At 36.2% G+C, this 19,609-nt stretch overlaps 2 protein-coding genes across 5 annotated transcripts in view; both read right to left on the minus strand.

Annotated features, from left to right (window-relative positions):
• Positions 1-19,609, minus strand: part of LOC141389683 (octopamine receptor beta-3R-like) — an 825,473-nt gene that overhangs the window by 354,098 nt on the left and 451,766 nt on the right. The window lies entirely within an intron of this gene.
• Positions 1-19,609, minus strand: part of LOC141392074 (octopamine receptor beta-3R-like) — a 557,224-nt gene that overhangs the window by 77,076 nt on the left and 460,539 nt on the right. The window contains exon 6 of the mRNA XM_073965033.1: positions 4,062-5,268. Within this exon, the coding sequence (XP_073821134.1) occupies positions 4,062-5,215 (1,154 nt within the window). The 5' untranslated portion in view covers positions 5,216-5,268. The remainder of the gene's footprint in view (positions 1-4,061; positions 5,269-19,609) is intronic.

Raw genomic sequence — 19,609 nt, forward strand, 5'->3', positions numbered from 1 at the left:
TCACGGTGTCATACGGTTTTTTTGCACATTTCAGGCTATTTTCTCAGGAAGTGTGGACTTGCCCCTTATGAAACTTGTACCGTCGTATGGGGGACAGCGAATACAAGTTGCTACAACAAAAATCAAAGCTATTCGAGAACAGGTCCTAAACCCGAGGTACCCGAAGGAGTGGACCGATTGAGTCCATATTTAAATTTCATCTAAGTCTGGTAGAACTTTCACGATGTACAAAGTGTGGGCCAAATCGGTTACTCCCATCAAGAGTTATCGTGCGCACAAATTTTCCGAACATTTTCGAACTTTTGTGGGGGAGGTACCAGAAGGAGTGCACCGATATAACCCATCTTCGAACTTAAACTAAGTTTGGGCAAAATATTACGAAAGCCAAATTTTGAACCAAATCGGTTGCTCCGTTCGTGAGTTATCGTGCGCACCAGTCAGACAGACAGACAGACAGACAGACGGACGGACATGGCTAAATCAACTCCAAATTGTCTGAAACACATTTCGTCCAAACATACTTGGGGTTTAAAACCATTATTTCGATGAGGCACATTTTGCCCGTATGAAAGTGTATATACCCTCGTTATCATAAATGCTGAGGATAAAATAAAACAAAATAAAATAAAATAAAATAAAATAAAATAAAATAAAATAAAATAAAATAAAATAAAATAAAATAAAATAAAATAAAATAAAATAAAATAAAATAAAATAAAATAAAATAAAATAAAATAAAATAAAATAAAATAAAATAAAATAAAATAAAATAAAATAAAATAAAATAAAATAAAATAAAATAAAATAAAATAAAATAAAATAAAATAAAATAAAATAAAATAAAATAAAATAAAATAAAATAAAATAAAATAAAATAAAATAAAATAAAATAAAATAAAATAAAATAAAATAAAATAAAATAAAATAAAATAAAATAAAATAAAATAAAATAAAATAAAATAAAATAAAATAAAATAAAATAAAATAAAATAAAATAAAATAAAATAAAATAAAATAAAATAAAATAAAATAAAATAAAATAAAATAAAATAAAATAAAATAAAATAAAATAAAATAAAATAAAATAAAATAAAATAAAATAAAATAAAATAAAATAAAATAAAATAAAATAAAATAAAATAAAATAAAATAAAATAAAATAAAATAAAATAAAATAAAATAAAATAAAATAAAATAAAATAAAATAAAATAAAATAAAATAAAATAAAATAAAATAAAATAAAATAAAATAAAATAAAATAAAATAAAATAAAATAAAATAAAATAAAATAAAATAAAATAAAATAAAATAAAATAAAATAAAATAAAATAAAATAAAATAAAATAAAATAAAATAAAATAAAATAAAATAAAATAAAATAAAATAAAATAAAATAAAATAAAATAAAATAAAATAAAATAAAATAAAATAAAATAAAATAAAATAAAATAAAATAAAATAAAATAAAATAAAATAAAATAAAATAAAATAAAATAAAATAAAATAAAATAAAATAAAATAAAATAAAATAAAATAAAACAAGTAAAAAAGTGTCAGTCAGAGGTATACCCTCAGCCAATGTGAATTGAAACTTTCATCTACGGACAGATAGAATGTATTTAGCGTCTCTTCAGAATTTTGTGGCCCTTTTTCAACTTTTGAACTTGCCGACAAAAATGTGGATTATGAATTAACACAAATGTTGAACTTTTGTGGGCCATTTTAGAAATTAAACTATATTTTGACAAAATATTAGGAGATCCAAAGTTTGGACCAAAATTTTCGTCCTAACATTTTAGTGACAGTTTTTAAATATTATGGAGAAGTTCTGGAAGTTGGGGACCGATATTGCCCCATGAAACTAAGTTTGGATAAAATATGACGAAGACCAAATGTTGACCAAATCGGTAGAACAGTTCGAGAGCCACATAGGGTGACATAGGGCTTTTTACACCTTTCGGGATGCTTTCCCAAGAAATATGGACCTGCTCCTGAAAAAACTTTTACCGTCGTAATGTAGGTAGCGAATGCAAATCGCTTCAACAAAAATCAAAGTGATTCGAGAGCAGGTCTTAAAGTGAACTTATCCGAAATTTTGTGAGGGATGTACCCAAAGGAGTGCACAAATATAGTCCATATTCGAAACTGATATATATCTGGTAGATATATTAGGATGTGCAGATTATGGATTACATCAGTCACTCCCTTCAAGAGTTGTCTTCTGCATATTTTTTCCGAAGATTTTTGAATTTTTGTGCGAAAGGTACCTGAAGGAGTGGAGCGACATGGTTTATCTTCAAACTTAAACTATGTTTGGACAAAATATTACGAAGGCCAAATTTTGGACCGAATTGGCAGATCCGTTCGAGATTTATCTTGCGCTCCAACCACTCCTCACGGTGTCATACGGTTTTTTTGCACATTTCAGGCTATTTTCTCAGGAAGTGTGGACTTGCCCCTTATGAAACTTGTACCGTCGTATGGGGGACAGCGAATACAAGTTGCTACAACAAAAATCAAAGCTATTCGAGAACAGGTCCTAAACCCGAGGTACCCGAAGGAGTGGACCGATTGAGTCCATATTTAAATTTCATCTAAGTCTGGTAGAACTTTCACGATGTACAAAGTGTGGGCCAAATCGGTTACTCCCATCAAGAGTTATCGTGCGCACAAATTTTCCGAACATTTTCGAACTTTTGTGGGGGAGGTACCAGAAGGAGTGGACCGATATAACCCATCTTCGAACTTAAACTAAGTTTGGGCAAAATATTACGAAAGCCAAATTTTGAACCAAATCGGTTGCTCCGTTCGTGAGTTATCGTGCGCACCAGTCAGACAGACAGACAGACAGACAGACAGACAGACAGACAGACAGACGGACGGACATGGCTAAATCAACTCCAAATTGTCTGAAACACATTTCGTCCAAACATACTTGGGGTTTAAAACCATTATTTCGATGAGGCACATTTTGCCCGTATGAAAGTGTATATACCCTCGTTATCATAAATGCTGAGGATAAAATAAAACAAAATAAAATAAAATAAAATAAAATAAAATAAAATAAAATAAAATAAAATAAAATAAAATAAAATAAAATAAAATAAAATAAAATAAAATAAAATAAAATAAAATAAAATAAAATAAAATAAAATAAAATAAAATAAAATAAAATAAAATAAAATAAAATAAAATAAAATAAAATAAAATAAAATAAAATAAAATAAAATAAAATAAAATAAAATAAAATAAAATAAAATAAAATAAAATAAAATAAAATAAAATAAAATAAAATAAAATAAAATAAAATAAAATAAAATAAAATAAAATAAAATAAAATAAAATAAAATAAAATAAAATAAAATAAAATAAAATAAAATAAAATAAAATAAAATAAAATAAAAAAAAATAAAATAAAATAAAACCAAATGAAATGATATAAAATAAAGTAAAATAAATAAATGATATAAAATAAAACAAAAAAAAATAATTTAAAATAAAATCAAATAAAATCAAATAAAATTAAATAAAATCAAATAAAATAAAATAATATAAAATAAAGTAAGGTAAAGTAAAATAAAATAAAAAAAAAAATAAAATAAAGCAAAATGATATAAAATAAAGTTTAAATTAAAATAATATAAAATAAAACTTTTTTACTATTTAATGCATATATCCAATACAGCTCTAAATGGGAGTATAGACCCCCAATTTAGGATGTCTATATATGTAGCTTCAGTATAATTTTCTTGCACAGTGTAATAAAATGACAAACTTATATATCCATTTTAACGCATTAAAAATCCATTCAAATCTCTTCTTTGTGTTCCGTTCATATTGAATTCACTTATCTACTCCAATGATGAAACCCACCATCTGTGGTGGACATAATTTTTCATGTCGATTAAAACAAAACAAATTACAACCACGATTATGATTAAAATATGAAACCACAAAGTGAAAATGTCGACATTCGCTTTCGCTTTGGCAATATCATTATCGTCATCATCATCAGTGATTATGATTGAATCCAACAAAATGCTGACAATTGCATACTTACCGCAATTTACGATTACGTTGTACGGAAATTATAACCAACGCATTGCCAAGAACGGCCGCTAGAATGATTGAGAAGAATATAAAGCCTTTTACAATAACTACGGAGAGGTCCATCCAATTATCGCTGTCGTTATCATCAACAAGGCTGACATCGGTGGTGATGGAGGTGGTGGTGGTGACCGATGCCATTGAGGACAGCAGTGATGTTGTGGAATTCTCCGAAAGGCTTAAATTGAATGTTGAACTAAAATAGGTGGTCGCATTGTTCATAATGGCACTGCTAATAACGTCGGAGCTGGTGCTAGTGGCACTGCCACCACTGCTACTATAACCATCAAGATAACTGTAAGGAGTGGAAAATAAATTCTCATCTAAGGCATTATTGGTGGCGGCGGAGGAAGAGGATGACGAGGATGAGGAGGTGGCTGTGGCGGCGGCTGTTGCTGCATCGGCGGCATCGTTGAAGGTACCCGTTGTTAAAGCGGAAGTTAACGTTTTTACCGAATCATTGAAAACGGTTGACGATGAAAATCCAGTTGTTGTAGATGTCTCTGATGAGGATGGCGATGAGGATGTCGACGATGTAGATGAGGATGCCAATGTTAAATCATGAGGAAATGTAGCCGATGAGTTTGATGTTGTTAGCACGGACACTGGTTGCGATGACGAAGACGACAATGCTGGTGGTGGTAAGGATGATATTGGAAATGATGCTGTTGCTATGCTTGTGTTGTGTGGTTGTGATGTGACTTCATTGGCAGCATTGGTTAACATGGATATTGCAGGCTGATGTGAAGGTGACAAAACGGGCAAACGTGCAGATGTTGTCACCAGATCCTCATCTAAAGTCGTTGTTGCTGTTGTTGCCGTTGTTAGGGAGGCTGTTGCATTGACTGCATTTTGAGAAACCAATTCGAATGTTGTTTCATTCTGTTCGGAATACTGTGGGTGCTGGTGCTCCTGCTGTGGGTTGCTTGATTTTGAAAACAAAAGATGCTGGCCGTAATGATTTGCCGTTCGATTGGATGCCGCTGAACTTTGTTTGGCAGTGCTACCGCTGTTTTTTAATGTTTTAATCGTTGACGCCGCTATTGATTTCAGTGTTGATGTTTCAAATAATCTGATATTTGATGACGTCCCATGTAGCGACATCATAGTCGCTGCACAATCACGTTTTCATATAACGAATTGGATAGCAGAGGTTGGACCTGAAAATAGATTGAATGCAAGGAGACGTGGTTATTAATTGTGTGTTGGAAAATATATGTATATTTTGAGTAAAATCTTAAAAGACAGTATCAGATTAAAATTAAATTATGATGAAATAAATGAGATGTTAGTGAGGCCAGTGCTTTACTCCCTTATACAATAAGGACATAATGGGTCAGGTGACGAATACGTTACATTAATGAAAGAAAAAAAAAAAATAGAATATTACTCATACGCTATATGTACCAAACCAACATGATAACTGCAGGTTTACAATCACATTTATATGAACCTACCCTCAACCTGTGTAATTTAGGATTTTCATCTTTGGACAGATCGAACAACGGCTAAACCACCGAAATCCATTTCAACAAAAAATGTTTATTTAGAAAGTTTTCAGAATACCTTAAATTTAGACCTTAAACTGGATATAAGCGCAAACATTTTTGACTTCACCACCAGTAACAGATGGGAGTGGACCGATATAATATATTTTGAAACTGAATCTAATTTGTGGATACATTTCTTTCGATAGCTATCGTTCAACTAGCCATTTTAGTTATTTATCATAGGATTTGGGTGGGTAATTTTCGGTTATAAAATCTGGAAGATCTACATACCTTCGATGTAAACAAACATTCCTCGAACAGCCCTTTAACTGAACTTAAGTGATGATTTTGAACTTTTACGAGGGAGGTACTCCGGGAATTGTCCGGTACAGGTAGTCTTCGAATTTTTTTTAAGTTCGATAAAAACACAAGACCCATATTACTGTCATGCAGGAAATACGATGGATTTGGGAAAGGCGTCACCACAACACCTAAAGGTTAATGAAAGACTTGATCCAATTCAGATAAGAGTCAGAGTATTCAACATCAGCTTTATTTGCGCCCATGCTCCCACGGAAGACACGGACGAACAAAGATATATTTTACGAGCGCTTACAAGAAACATATGACCGTTGCCCTGATATTTGCCTATGCTATGGAATGAGGCTGATAGACTTGGCAGCGGCAAAAAGCATGGTAGTTAGCAGTACCAGATTTAAGAATACATATATAACAAACATAGGCCCGTTCTAACATCTTGTCTTTAAAGTCCATTTTTGTTATACCTTACTTTAAGTAAAGTAGGGAATAAAGTTAGCATTACCACATATTTATTATTACATCTTCCATTTAAAATAAATGTTGTATTTTGTAAAAATATGGCAATATCAAGCAAAAACAAGTAAAAAAGTATCCGTCAGTTTTGTCGACAGAGATATACCCTCAGCCTATCTGTACTTAAGCTATCATCTAAGGACAGATCGAATGTTATTAAGGTCTTTTCAGAATCTTGTGGCCCTTATTGGACATTTGAACTTGCCGACAAAAATGTGGATTGGGATTAAAATTCAAAAGTGTTGGGGAGGAGGTACTTAAAAGAATGGACCGGCATAGTCCATTACGAAAGTTGATCTTATTTTTGAAAGATATCGCGCCCACTGGTCATTTCAGTGGGTCATCGCAAAAATTTTGGACAAGAAAATCGATATCGGGCATTTTGGAAGTTAAACTAAATTTGGAGAACATATTAGGAGATCCAAAGTTTTTAACAAATTGGTTGCCCATTTCAAGAGACATCGTGCATTCCATTTTGCACTTGTAGTGAAATTTTTTAAATATTGAGGGGGAAGTACCGGAAGTTGTTGCCCATCTTCGAACTGAGACTATGTTTTGACAAAATATGACGAAAGCTAAATTTTGGACCAAATCGGTTGATCAGTTCGATTGTTATAGTGCTTTTCAGCGACTACATATGGTGCTATGGGGTTTTTACACCTTTCGGGCAGTTTTATCAAGAAGAATGGACTTGCCCTTGAAAAAATTTTACCGTCGTAATTGAGGCAGCGAATGCATATGGCTTCAACAGAAATAAAAGTGATTCGAGAGCAGGTCTTAAAGTGAACTTAACCGAAATTTTGTGTGGGAGGTACGCAAAGGAGTGGACAAATATAATCCATATTCAAAACTGATATACATCTGGTAGATATATTAGGGTGTGTAATGTATGGACCACATCGGTCACTCCCTTCAAGACCTTTGCTGCGCATAATTTTTCCGAAAATTTTTGAACTTTTGTGGGGGAGGTACCTGAAGGAGTAGACCGGTATGGCCCATCTTCGAACTAAAGCTAAGCTTGGACAAAATATGACGAAGGTCAAATTTTTAACCAAATCGGCAGATCCGTTCGAGAGTTATCTTGCGCTCCAACCACTACACACGGTGTTATAGGGTTTTTTGAATTTTCAGGCTATTTGCACAGGAAGTATGGACTTGCCCCAGATAAAACATGTACGGTCGTATGGGAGGCGGTGAATACAAGATGTTACAACAAAAACGGAAGCGATTCGAGAGCTGGTCCTAAACTGAACTTTTCCGAAATTTTGTGTGGGAGGTACCCGAAGGAGTGGACCGATTGAGTCCTTATCGAAACCTCATCTAAGTCTGGTAAAACGATATGCAAAGTATGGACCACATCATTTTCTCCCTTCAAGAGTTATCGTGCGCACAAATTTTCCGAACATTTTCGAACTTTTGTGGGGGACGTACCGGAAGGAGTGGACCGATATAACCCATCTTTGAACTTAAACTAAGTTTGGACAAAATATTGCGAAAGCCAAATTTTTGACCCAATCGGCTCATCCGTTCGAGAGTTATCGTGCGCACCAGCCTGCCAGACAGACAGACGGACAGACAGACAGACGGACGGACATTACTAAATCGACTCCAAATTGTCTGAAACACATTTCGTCCAAACATACTTGGGGTCTAAAACCATTATTTCGATGAGGCACATTTTGCCCATATGAAAGCGTATATACCCTCGTTAGCATAAATGCTGAGGGTATAAAGACTGTACACATCAAATTTACTCAAATCTGATTGGTTGATTTAGATTTGCTCTCAAATTTTTCTTCTTTTTGGTGAAGCATACTCTCGGGCGCACTTTAATTTTTAAAAGGAACACAAACCTCCTTTTATTTTATCTGACACTTATTATTAAAGGAAACATGTAAGAACAAAAAACGGGTTATCTGTCCGATACCGGCCAAAATTTAACTACAGAAAAGATGTAATAATGGTCCATAGACTCGAACCCCCACTTTGTTGCAGCAAAGGTACGCACGGTGCTCTTGAAGCAACTTTAAATGGAAGGTGCTTACACCTGGAAAGATTTTGCGGATTCTGATGAGAAAAAAACAAAACAAAAAAATCTCCGGAACGCTTTTAAAATAAATTGCGATTCAAGTTGACATTTTTTATGTTTTCACGATTTTGCTTGGAAATCGCAAGTCCTATCGGGACCAAATGGGACCACAGAAGATATTATAGCTATGGAAATTTTCTACAAGATTGACCTTTATGATAATTTCGCAGGCTTTACCGTTATTGAGATATAGAAGTTCAAATTCAACATTTTCTTTAGTCCCATTTCAATAGCACTGACGGTTTCCAAGCAAAATCGTGAAAATCTAAAAAATCCCAAAAAATTTCAACTTGAATCGCGATTTATTTAAAAACGCTCCGGCGATTTTTTAGTTTTTTGATTTTTCTCATCTTCCGCAGATTTTTCTCAGAATCCGCAGAAACTTCTTAGGTGTAAGCACCTTCCATTTAAAGTTGCTTCAAGAGCACCGTGTACGAAGCCGATTAAACGTGGCAAATCGGAAGTCGGAAGTTGGACATTGGTAGGCTGCAATCACAAAAGATAATCGCTTTGCTTTTTAGAATACCGCGTCTTACCATCTCTTCTTCCAGTTTTTTGCTTCATCGAAGCTCGTGGTTCATACGATGTCAATATTCCCCATCAACGCAGATTGGCCCCTAGATCTTTCGAAGAATTTTTCTCTCAAACGCATCGAGCAGTATCCTTTCTGCTTGCGCAAGTAGCCAGGCTTCGGAACCATACATTAGCACGTGTAGTATCAGTGTTTTGTAAAGCGTTGTTTTTGTTTGACGAGATGTGGCTTTATTTTTAAACTGCTTTCTTTAGTCCAAGTATCATCTGTTGGCCAATATAATTCTTCTTTTTATTTCACAACTGATGTTGTTTGTTGTGTTTACGACCTCAAAATTATAGGAACCAACTTCCACTGTTGGTCCGAGCTCTAGGAACGCATTGCGCATCAACTTGGTATTCTCGCCAGACCCACTTTAGCAGATTCTCCTTCGACCTTCTTTAAGGTATCAGTAACTTCTTTCGTCTATATCGTGAGCATTAGCATCTCGTATTACCCTTTCCAGCAGAATGTTGAATAAGTCACACGAAAGGCTTGTTTGAAACCTCTTTTGGAACTAGAACGGAGAGGTTCTTTGTTATTTTAACTGAGGATCAAATAACAGTTAATGTCATTTTAAAAAGCCGAATGAGCTTTGCGGGGACATGGCTTGAAATACCAGTGAATGTAGGGGACTGCCGAAGGCTGCTTTATAATCGACAAAAAAGTGGTAGGTGGCGATCTGCATCTCTTGGGCCTTCTCCAGAATTTGCCGCAGGGTAAATATGTGGTCAGTGGTGGACTTGCCAGGTCTAAAGCCACATTGATATGGCCCAATTATTTCGTTGACCATAGACTTTAGTCGTTCGTACAATATCCCTGACACTACCTTGTAGGCAATAGGGAGAAGACTTATGGCCCTATAGTTAGACCATTCAGTCGTATCTCCTTTCTTGTGGACAGGGCACAGGATGCTCAGGTTCCAGTCGTCGGGTACTCGTTCTTATTTCCAGATGGTGCTAACTACCTGACGGTTTTGAACAGCTCGGCTGATAAGTAGACAGCGGAATCCTATGCAAATGCATATATGGTTAGGATGGTCGTAGAGAAAATCTGATTAGACAGAAACTCGTTTTATCACAAAATAAAACGAATTAGGCCCAGAAATTTTTGCATATTTTGACATATTTTAACATATTTGCATAAAATGAGCATATGTGAAACCATACGCAAGGATTTGTTGCCTGAAAATCCCACCGAAATGGCTGAAACTTGTCCGCATAGGTCCACGTCTTCATGTATCTCCCGATTTTTGGTATTTTGAAAGTTGTGGCCTCAATATCCCACTGAAATGACTGAAATTTGGTATTTAGTCTTCGTTAGAGGTATAAAACTTTCCACCTGAAATTTGTCGGTATACGTTCAAGTCTTCATAGAGCCCCCATAGAACTGTACCTCCGTATTTCTGGTATTTTGAAAGTTGTGGCCTCAATATCCTTCCGAAATGACTGAAATTTGGTATTTAGTCTTCGTTGTGGGTATAAAACTTTCCACCTGAAATTTGTCGATATAAGTCCACGTCTTCATAGAGCCCCCATAGAACTGTACCTCCGGATTTCTGGTATTTTGAAGGTTGTGGCCTCAATTTTTCTCCGAAATGGCTGAAATTTGGTATTATGTCTTTTATGTGGGTATACAACTTTCCACCTGAAATTTGTCGATATAAGTCCACGTCTTCATATAGCCCGGTATATAGAACGGTACCTCCCGATTTCCGATATTTTGAAGGTTGTGGCTTCTATATCTTATATATATCTTCCTTGGGGGTAAGCAACTTCCCACCAAAAAATTTTCGGTTTAGAACGGTACCTCCGGATTTCTGGTATTTTGAAGGTTGTGGCCTCAATATCCCTCCGAAATAGCTGAAATTTGGAATTAAGTCTTCCTTGGGAGTAAAAAAATGTCCACCTTAAATTTGTCGGTTTAGGTGCGGTTCTTCATACAGCACCCAAAGAACGTTACCTCCCGATTTTCGGTATTTTGAAGGTTGTGGCTGTGATTATATATGTATTTCTCTATTTTATTGACTTGTCTGAAGAAAATATTAAACTGAAAAATTGTACACACAAACATTTTTGTACCTATTACACTGTGCAACACTGGAAATGCAAACAACTTCTAATGGTCATTTTCTGAAAGTACGTATTGAGACTACAAAAACAATGTTCACACAGGCTGTTTATTCTCATGTTGGGGATTTCAATGAATTATTGAAATATTTACCAAATTGTTGTTGAAAAATTTGCTATAAACAAGGCGATAGAGGCATTTTACAACAATATAATGTTTTGAAGAGTTGTGTATTACATTCCAGAGAATATTTTCGCAAATGGTGACATTAAGAAGAATTTAACATTTTGGGAGATACGCTACGAAATATACCCAAATTATAGAATTTTTAGATATATTATAAAATTTGAGGCAATAAATGTAGTTTTTCGAGTTCACTATTCCTCCAAATATTTTCTTCTTGCTGCAGATGTCAAAACAAGATTCGTATTGGTTTCAGAGATACAGCCCCGATTTGTTTTAAAAGTTCGATTTTTAACCATGTTTAGATAACATAAAAACCGAACCCGATCTAAGAAAACAAAACCCAAATATGGTTTTTGCCTATTGGTCCTCTACTTTCATAAAATTCTGGACAGACAGAAAAAATAGGGGTTTGCATAAAATTTCGCTGTCTACTGATAAGCCATGGACTCCTGCTGCCGTATTATTCCTCAGCCGGTTTATTCCTGTTTTTACCTCATCCTGGCCGGGTGGTATACATTCAATAACATCTTCTGGGATTGGATCTGTGGTATCTTCTTCGTCTTCGCTACTATTGGATATAAACAGTTTGGAAAAATGTTCTTTCCATATCCTGAATACACTATCTGTATCAGTTCCCAAATTACCTTGCTGGTCCCTACAGGAGGATGTGCCGGTACCAATGCCATCATCCTGTACATCTCAATTTTGTTCACATTCCCGCTTTTACATCTCTATCATTTTCCTGCGGAAAATACGTTTCTCCTTTTCTCCCGACACTTCTCTCGTGCGCTGCACATTACTACTGATGGTAGAGTAGCATTATATGCCGCAATTTTCTCTTCGGTAGCAGCACGACACTCTTGGTCATACCATGGATTCCTTGGTGGAGGTCTTTGGTATCCAAGTATGGATTTTGCGCATGTTTGCATGGAGTGGGCAATATATTGCCATTGTGCTGATGTGTTATCGGGACGAGGAGTGCTTTGATTAAGCAATTGGGCTAGTTGAGTGGAATATGTTGCTTCTATCTCTTGTGATTGCAGCTTACCGATGTCCTACTTCCGTGTAGTGTCTGTTCGTACTTTATTTTGCTATGTTTAACCGGTTACGTACCTTTGTGGCAACAAGGTAGTGATCCGAGTCTACGTTTGCTCCTCGGAACGAATGTACATCCAACACGCTCGATGAATGTCTTCCATCTATCACAACGTGTGATCAATTTGATTTCTTGTTTTCTGATAAACACCCTCAAAACAAAATTCATGATAATAAGTAAGAACAACGCTCATAACGAGTTGATTTTAAAAATTAAAAATTTCCAAATTGAGAGGGTACAAAGTTTCAAATACCTGGGAGTTTTACTAAATGATCAATGGGACTACTCAAAAGAAATCAAATGTCGCATAGAAATGGCAAGAGATGCATTTCATAAATATAAAAAAGTCCTAATAAGCCATCATATAAATGTTGCAACAAAATCTCGTTTCATAAAAGCGTATATATGGCCAGTCTTGTTATATTCAGTCGAAGTGTGGACGTTAAAAGCGGCAGATATCAAACGACTCGAAGCATTTGAGATGTGGGTGTACCGTCGAGCACTAAAAATACCATGGGTCCTGCATGTACCAAATATTGAAGTATTGCGAAGAATGAATACAACAAGAGAATTATTAAACAACATAAAGAAACGGAAAACAGCATATCTAGGGCACATTATGCGAAACCGTAAATACACCATTCTCCAGGAAATACTTCAAGCAAACATAGAAGGAAGACGTACCAGAGGAAGAAAAGAGATGTCATGGATTCAAAATATCCAGCAATGGACAGAATTCCAGAACGCCGAAAATTTAATAAGCATTGCGAGAAATAGAGATATATTTTCCTATTTTGTTAATAATTTATAAAAACATAAATATGTAATTTTTTGACAATTGTAATATGATCGCTAACATTCGAAAATCGAATACGCAATAAAGAAGAAGAAGAAGATCGGGGACAGCCTGATGCCCTTATGAATGTCGAGAAGGTTAAATCTGGTGCTGCTAACGACCATGTTTTTTGCCGCTGCAAAGCCTATCAGCCTTATACCATTGTCAGATGTTTCACTGTGGAGACTGAATTTCCCGACTGTTGGGCCAAAGATATTCTCCGTTCCAATTTTGGCATTAAAATCGCAGAGCCACGGTCATATGTTTATTCTAAGAGCTTGTAGAATATATCTTTAATTTGTTCGCCCTTGTCTTCAGTGGGAGCATGAGCGCAAATAAAACTGATGTTGAAGAATTTTGCTTTTATTCGAATTGTAGCAAGTCTTTTATTCGCTGGGGAAAAGATGGAGACCAGATGTTTTAACTTTCGACCAACTACAAATCCGCAACCAAACTCATGCTTTGTGCCAATGCAGCTATAATACAGTGAGTCAGCTTTAGGTGTTGTTGTGACGCCTTTCCCAATCCATCGTATTTCCTGTGTGGCAGTAATATCGGCCTTGTATTTTTCAAGTACATTGTATAAAAAGTGCGAACATTCCAGGTGCATATTCGCAGTTCATGGTCCTTAAAACTTTTGCGGGGGTCGTCAACTTTAGCTGGTTTTTTCTCTTGTTCTTTGTTTTTTCATAGTAGGATGTGTTTTTCCAAGGGTGGTTTACCGACGACCGAACTCAAGTTTTTTTGTTCTTATGGGTGAGATCGCGGCACTTGTTAGCTCACTCCTTTAAAGGGTGTTAAAGGCAGCTCCCCTAGTGACACCACGGGGAGGTCAGTATCCACTTGAGTTGAAAGTGGGACCAAGATAAGTCCTGGGCAATGATATAAATATTTTTTCCATGAGCAAGTTCATAATTCCAGAGATGTGGCTGGGACCCATTCCCCTTTGAAACATTAGCGTTTCATCCCACGAAAAATTCATTAAAAATTTTACCTCTGGACATTGCATATTTTGGTTAAACCTAAACAGATAACAATTTGTTTCCTTTACTATGAAATTGCCTCTCCATGCTATCCAACATCCATCTAGCGGCACTCAGTAAATTAATGTTCTGTCATAAATTTCCCCACTAAAGGTAAACATTAGTGGTTTGCTTTCATCTACCTGTCACAAGCCGGTACGCATTAAAGTGGCCATATGCCTATGGCAAACAACTGAAATGATGTCCATAATGAAGGTAGTATGTGAAGGGAGGAAGTCAACATAAGTGGCTGTGTTTCTAAAAGCACTGGACACTGTACAACGAGCAGATGGTTAAGGTTTTCCAGGCATATGTTTTGCATGTTGTTTTTGTTGTTAATTGAATTATTTGTTGACCTTTCGCCGTAATACCACATTATTTCAATTGGCCAGCGCAAAAAATTGCTTCAAATGAATGGCAAACGCATTCCAAGCACTTGTAGACCAAACACTCAAAGCTGAGAACAAAACAGGAAAGTTGTTAACATCCTCAAAAAAAAAAAAACGCAATTGTATCCTTCGTAAGTTGTTTGGAATCCTTAGAGTACTTTTGGGTAAACACTTAGGGCTGTGGTACGAAACAGAAACAGCAAAAGGAAAAAGTGAACAACGTGGCTAAAAGAATCAACATACATTTGTTGGTGTAAAGCTTATGGGTACGTGAGCAAGAGTAAAGCATAAAAAGGAAATACTTAGGGATGCTAAAATAGTTTTGAAATTCTCAGCGAAATTAGTCGTTGTGGTTCTGATTGGGATGCTATAGCTTTTTCCTGGGTTAGTTCATACTTCTACAGATAATGGTCCAAATGATGTAACAATCCTTGCCAGCGCCAACTTAAATGACTGAGGTCATAATCCTATGAACCGAATTGTATCGGAGGAATCTTTGGCAGGGGGTGTCACCTCAACAATGATGTGTTTGTGTTCGTATATTTTTTTCAACCACTGGAGTAGAAATTTATCCCGTAATGCTTGCTCTAAGCTTTTTTGGTCCAGTATGGATTTGTTCCGGTTGCCAGATCCGCCTCCAACTCATGCCAACAGTGCACACTGGTCGAAACCACTGATCTAAGTGTAATATACTTTTTTTAAATGGAGCGTAACTACAAAAGTTCTTTAATGTCCAGTCCAATTCTTTTTCGTCAAATTAATTTGGATTTCCTACATTAAGAATAAACAACTTTTGTCTGCAAATAGCCGCAAATCTTGCTGATAAATGCATGGAAATGTAGCTTATATCCTCAAAATACCATAAATCGGCTGATACAGTTATATAGGTCCTATATTAAAACATTGACCTATGTTCACAATTTTTGGTGGAGAATGTTTGTGTCCACTGGGAACTCCTAATACTAAATTACACCTAATTTGAGCGGAAAATGTAGCTTAAATCCCCAAAATACTGAAAATCTTGAGGTGGCCTATACCCAAACGTGGACCTATGTCCACAATTTTTTTGGTGGAAAAGTTTAGAAACGCTAAGTACCAAATTTCAACTAATGTTGGAAAGAAAGGATTGCTTAAATCCTCAAAATACCGAATATCAGGAGGTACCGTTATATGGGGGCTAAACCAAAATATTGGTCGATGTTGTTCATATCTAATCCATTATTACCGATGGACTCATACTACGCTTGTGCAAAATTTCAGAAAAAATTTCTCCATTCGTTTGCAAGTTATTAATTTCGCGCAGCTAGATCAGTGCTTTGGACCACTGTGCAGCGGTGGGATATTATTGATGTAGGGAATGACTGCACTTTCGAGACAGATACGGTCAGATCTGCCTTCTGACTACTGCGATAGGTCTCATGTTGCTGTTTACTGCGCCAGCGTGTACACCCCGCAGTCTCCTCAACAACAACAAACGCAGCATCTAACAACACATGTTGTTGTTCCGCGACCCGAAGATGCATCATACCTGAAATTCAATTGCAACGGTCCATGCAAATCTCTAAGTCAGCGAAATCGTAGACTAATAAGTCGCAGGAACATCACGGTCGCCGCGATACAGGAAACAGAGCTGACCGTCACATGTAGCTTGCAACGTTGAGATGGTTACTCCGTCTGCCCAGTACATACATACATACATATCTCGCATGAGCTTAATCCTATTGGCCAATACAAGAATGTATGGGGGTAGCAGTAAATGTACGGAGGATGATGAATTGCTGTGCCCTGCGTTATAGGCCTGATATTAGTTTCCGTCTGGTTCTAGGGGACTTCAGTGTTCAGCATGAGCTTTGGCATTCAATCCTAGGCAATGACCAGAGGGGTATTGCGCTGACCGAGCAAATTGATAGATCCACATATTGCACTGGTAACAAAGATGCTCCTACGAGGACTAGAGGAGACACCCTGTCTGATAAATAACGTAACCTGACAAGCCGTTATTTCATTTGGCTTAAGCCAACCGCCCTCATGACTTCTGACAGCCGCACTTCTCTGAATCGTGTTGAGAGAAATTATTAACCATCGCTTCAAAAAACGGTACATTCCCTCTGATCCTCAAGTAACTTAGAAAATATTAGGCGACATCATTAAAGCTGTGACCGCTCGCTAGTTATGTACCCAATACCCGAAATTAGACCAGCTGTCCCATCAAGGGTGCGGGGCTAGCAAATAAGCGTGATGAGCTTCAGCGTACGAATCCTGAATATCTATAAGTTAGGGAACTTACACTCGAAGTCAACAGGCTAGTAGTCGAACATAAGCGAATAGGGTGAATAGGCCACAATGCACAGGTGCAGGTTTAAGAAAATTGTAGGCATCGACAGAAGAATGATAGAAAGTCTGTTACAGACCCATACTTTACGATGAGCGATATTTTAGATGTTATACGAAACGTGAACATACATACCCATTGCGACGGTACTAGTTTTTTCAGGGGCTGAGAAAATCGCCTGAACCCTAAAGAAACCCCTACGGGACCATGTGCAGTGAAGGGAACGAACGGATCGACCGATTTGATCCAACATTTGACCTTCAAAATATTTTGCCCAAACTTAGCTTAAGCTCGGCACACAGCTTCCGGTACCTCCTGCTAAAAAATGTCACTTAAATGTTACACGCTATATCTCTTAAACGGGACAAACAATTTGTTGCAAACTTTGGATCTCCTAATAACTTCTTCATATTTAGTTTAACTTCTAAAATGGTCCATATCGGTCCGCTTCTTAGGGTACCAACCACACAAAATAGAAGAGCAGTTTATGGTCTGTTCGCAGATCATTTGGTAATTTTTTCGTGGGCAAGTCTATGCTTCCTGACATAGTAGTCCAGAGGCTCTAAATTGTATGGTAGCAAACTGAAATTACTGGTGGACGCAATATTTATCGAAAGGAATGACTCCCAAAATAAGATCCACTTCTAAACTGGACAATGAATTCTATGCCTTCCGCTACCTCCTCCGCAACACTTTTGAACTTTAATCCCAATCCACATATTTATGGGCAAGTTCAAATGTCCACAAAAGGGGCACACAATTCTGAAAGCCCTCTGTATACTGTTAAATTCGATGGGATGCTCGATGCATCCAACAGACTGCCGCAACTAGTCTGTATATGAATTAATAAGATGAAGCAGTCGGTCTGCTTTAGTTGAGTGGTTGTAAGGCACTCATTTATTCAAAATATTTACAACTTACTTGCTAGTTTACAAAATATTTCTTAAACTAACAACAATCAATAATCCTTATCTCTAAACTCTTCATTGACCAAACCAAACAACCCGTTGATCAATGAAGAATTTTAGTTGCAAGACATAATGCACACACAACGCTAGTGATAACAGCTACCGCTGCATGTGGGATCTTAAATGCTATCTTCTATTTGATGTGTCCACGAAATATGGAAACATAATTTACCTTTTATGATAAGGACTCATAATGGTAATAAAATATTTATTTGCTTAGGCTGCTGGAAATTCTAGTGGAAGATTTATTTTTAATTATCAAATTTTCCAGCGCCTCGACATGATCCGAAAGTGTGTACAAAAGTTATTTGTACACCCTCTCTATATACATAATTTTTGATGAAAATGATTTTGGTTGTGTTGCCGGTATTCGATCTGTCCGTAGATGGAAGTTTCAATTCACATTATCAATATAGGCTAAGTTTTATCTGTCCATCTAAACCTTGTAATCACGGTACAGGTCGCAGTTTTGATCGGATCATCACCAATTTTTGAGTGTTGATGGGGATCTCGGAGGGAGAGAAGCCTATTGATTTTGGTGATGCTCGGATAATATTTAAGGTCGGAATGCACAACAAATTTATTTGGAGAAAAAAGTCAACTTTTTTTCCAAAGCGAATATCTCAGCTTCTATAAGGGGCATAGCAAAAGTAATACATGACAATGAAAGTAGAAAATATCACCTTTCTAACGATGTAAAGTAGCCTAGTCGTTGGTCGTTGGTGGTCAAACAACGAAGATATCATAATAGTCGCAAATAAAACCCAACTTTTCATTTTTGCGATTTTAGTTATAACAATAGAGTCAAGGCTATAGTCGCGTCGGGGCCGACTATGTGATACCCTACACCACTACCCCTGTGCATAAGCATTTGACTGGTAAAATTCAAAATATGAAAATTGGGATAGCTTAGCGCCTTTGCTCTGAATGTCTTCATTAATACAGGTCAATTTTGTTGAAGCGCATTTCAGTGCATCGTCAGTACAACTCAAATAAAAAAAAAAAACAAGTATAAAAGAATCAGTCGGCTTTGCCGACAGAAATATACCCTTAGCCTATGAGAACTGAAATATTGATCTACGGACAGATCGAATGTTTTTCGGGTCTTTTTAGAATTTTGTGGTCATTTTGTACCTTTGAACTTGCCGACGATAATGTGGATTAGGATTAAAGTTTTGCGGAGGGGCTGCTTAAATGAATAGACGACATAGGAAGTGGATCTGATTTTGAGAGTAAAATCTGTTTGATATATATTGGTCACACTAGTAATTTCAGTGGGTCATCTTATAACTTTTGGACCAGTATGCCAGAAAGCATGGACTTGTCCACGGAAAACATAATATGACTGTAAACAGCAGGACCACAATGAACAGCATCGGCATTCATTTCCAAAGCATTTTCGAAGAGACCCTAAACTGCATTTCGACACGAATGTTGAACTTTTGTGAGGGAGGTAGGGGAAGAAGAAGTTTTCGTGCTCTCCAGCGACTACATATAAGGGTTTTTACACCTTCCGGGCTGTTTCCTCAAGAAGTACGAACCTGCCCCTGAAAAAACATTTATCGTCGTAATTGAGGTAGCGAATGCAAGTTGCTTCAACAGAAATCAAAGTGTTTCGA

The sequence above is a fragment of the Musca autumnalis genome, unplaced genomic scaffold, assembly GCF_047663935.1.
Source record: "Musca autumnalis isolate F117 unplaced genomic scaffold, ASM4766393v1 scaffold_1, whole genome shotgun sequence".
Taxonomy (NCBI): domain Eukaryota; kingdom Metazoa; phylum Arthropoda; class Insecta; order Diptera; family Muscidae; genus Musca; species Musca autumnalis.